General features: G+C 55.0%; 1 protein-coding gene across 1 annotated transcript in view; it reads left to right on the top strand.

The window, feature by feature from the left end:
- The window catches only part of LOC125488016 (coxsackievirus and adenovirus receptor homolog), a 9,205-nt gene that overhangs the window by 2,625 nt on the left and 5,494 nt on the right, over positions 1-1,086 (top strand). Inside the window, exon 2 of the mRNA XM_048620762.1 lies at positions 825-994. Coding sequence (XP_048476719.1) covers positions 825-994 — 170 coding nt within the window. The remainder of the gene's footprint in view (positions 1-824; positions 995-1,086) is intronic.

The following is a 1,086-nucleotide window of genomic DNA, read 5'->3' as shown; positions in this document are numbered from 1 at the left end:
TGTGTGTAAATGGGGAGGGGGTGGGTGAGAGGGTTAATCCCCCTCCGTTAGGGGAACAGACTGCCCGGTGTGTGTAAATGGGGGAGGGGGTGGGTGAGAGGGTTAATCCCAGCTGCACATTATGGATGTGGTAGAGGGGGCAGTGGGATATTTGTGGATGTGGGGCCAATCGAGTTGGGGCTGCTTTGTCCTGGATGGTGTCAAGCTTCTTGAGTGTTGTTGGGGCTGCTCCCATCCAGGGGCAAGTGGGGAGTATTCCATCACCCTCCTGACTTGTGCCTTGTAGATGGTGGGACAGGCTTTGGGGGGGAGTCAGGAGGGGAGTTACTCGCTGCAGGATTCCCAGCCTCTGGCCTGCTCTTGTAGCCGCTGTGGTGGGTCCAGTTGAGTTTCTGGTCAATGGTAACCCCCAGGATGTTGATAGTGGGGGGATTCAGTGATGTTAACACCATCGACTGTCAAGGGGAGGTGGACAGATTGTCTCTTATTGGAGATGGGCACAGCCTGGGCATTTGTGTGGCGCGAATATCACTTGCCCCTTTGTCAAACTCATTCACCTTCTCTGAAGGAGGTTAGTAATCCAGGTCGGTTTTTACAGCCATCAAACCGGACATCATTGGAATTGAATTTCACTCTGGAGCGGGGTGGGACGGCGAACGCACGACTCCGCGCCTTTCAGCCGTAGATTTCCAGATTACTTGCCCTGAGACATCGCTGTGCCACCTCCACCCCCCCACCCCCCGCCCCCCGCCGATGCAGCGTGAGGCTTAACCAGTGAATGCGAACAGGCTCCAGCGTGATGAGCCCTCTGGTTTATCCTTCAGCTCTTGCAAACGCAGTGAGGATCACATCGACTGGGCCCCAAACCCTACACACTGCAGAAAATGACGACGTTGACATTGGCTGCGAATACAGACTGGAACCCACCGACCTCGGACCGTTAGATGTTGAATGGAGCATCATGAGCCCTGACACAACCAAAGTGGATCGAGTTGTAAGTCTCTACAACCACCCATTCCTCCATCAAACACTCCCCAGGGGACAGGGACAGCACGGGGTTAGATACAGGGTAAAGCTCCCTCTACA

The sequence above is a fragment of the Rhincodon typus genome, chromosome 48 (assembly GCF_021869965.1).
Source record: "Rhincodon typus isolate 14 chromosome 48, sRhiTyp1.1, whole genome shotgun sequence".
NCBI lineage: Eukaryota > Metazoa > Chordata > Chondrichthyes > Orectolobiformes > Rhincodontidae > Rhincodon > Rhincodon typus.
The sequence above is the reverse complement of the archived record's forward strand: the minus strand, read 5'-3'. Positions and strand labels throughout refer to the sequence as shown.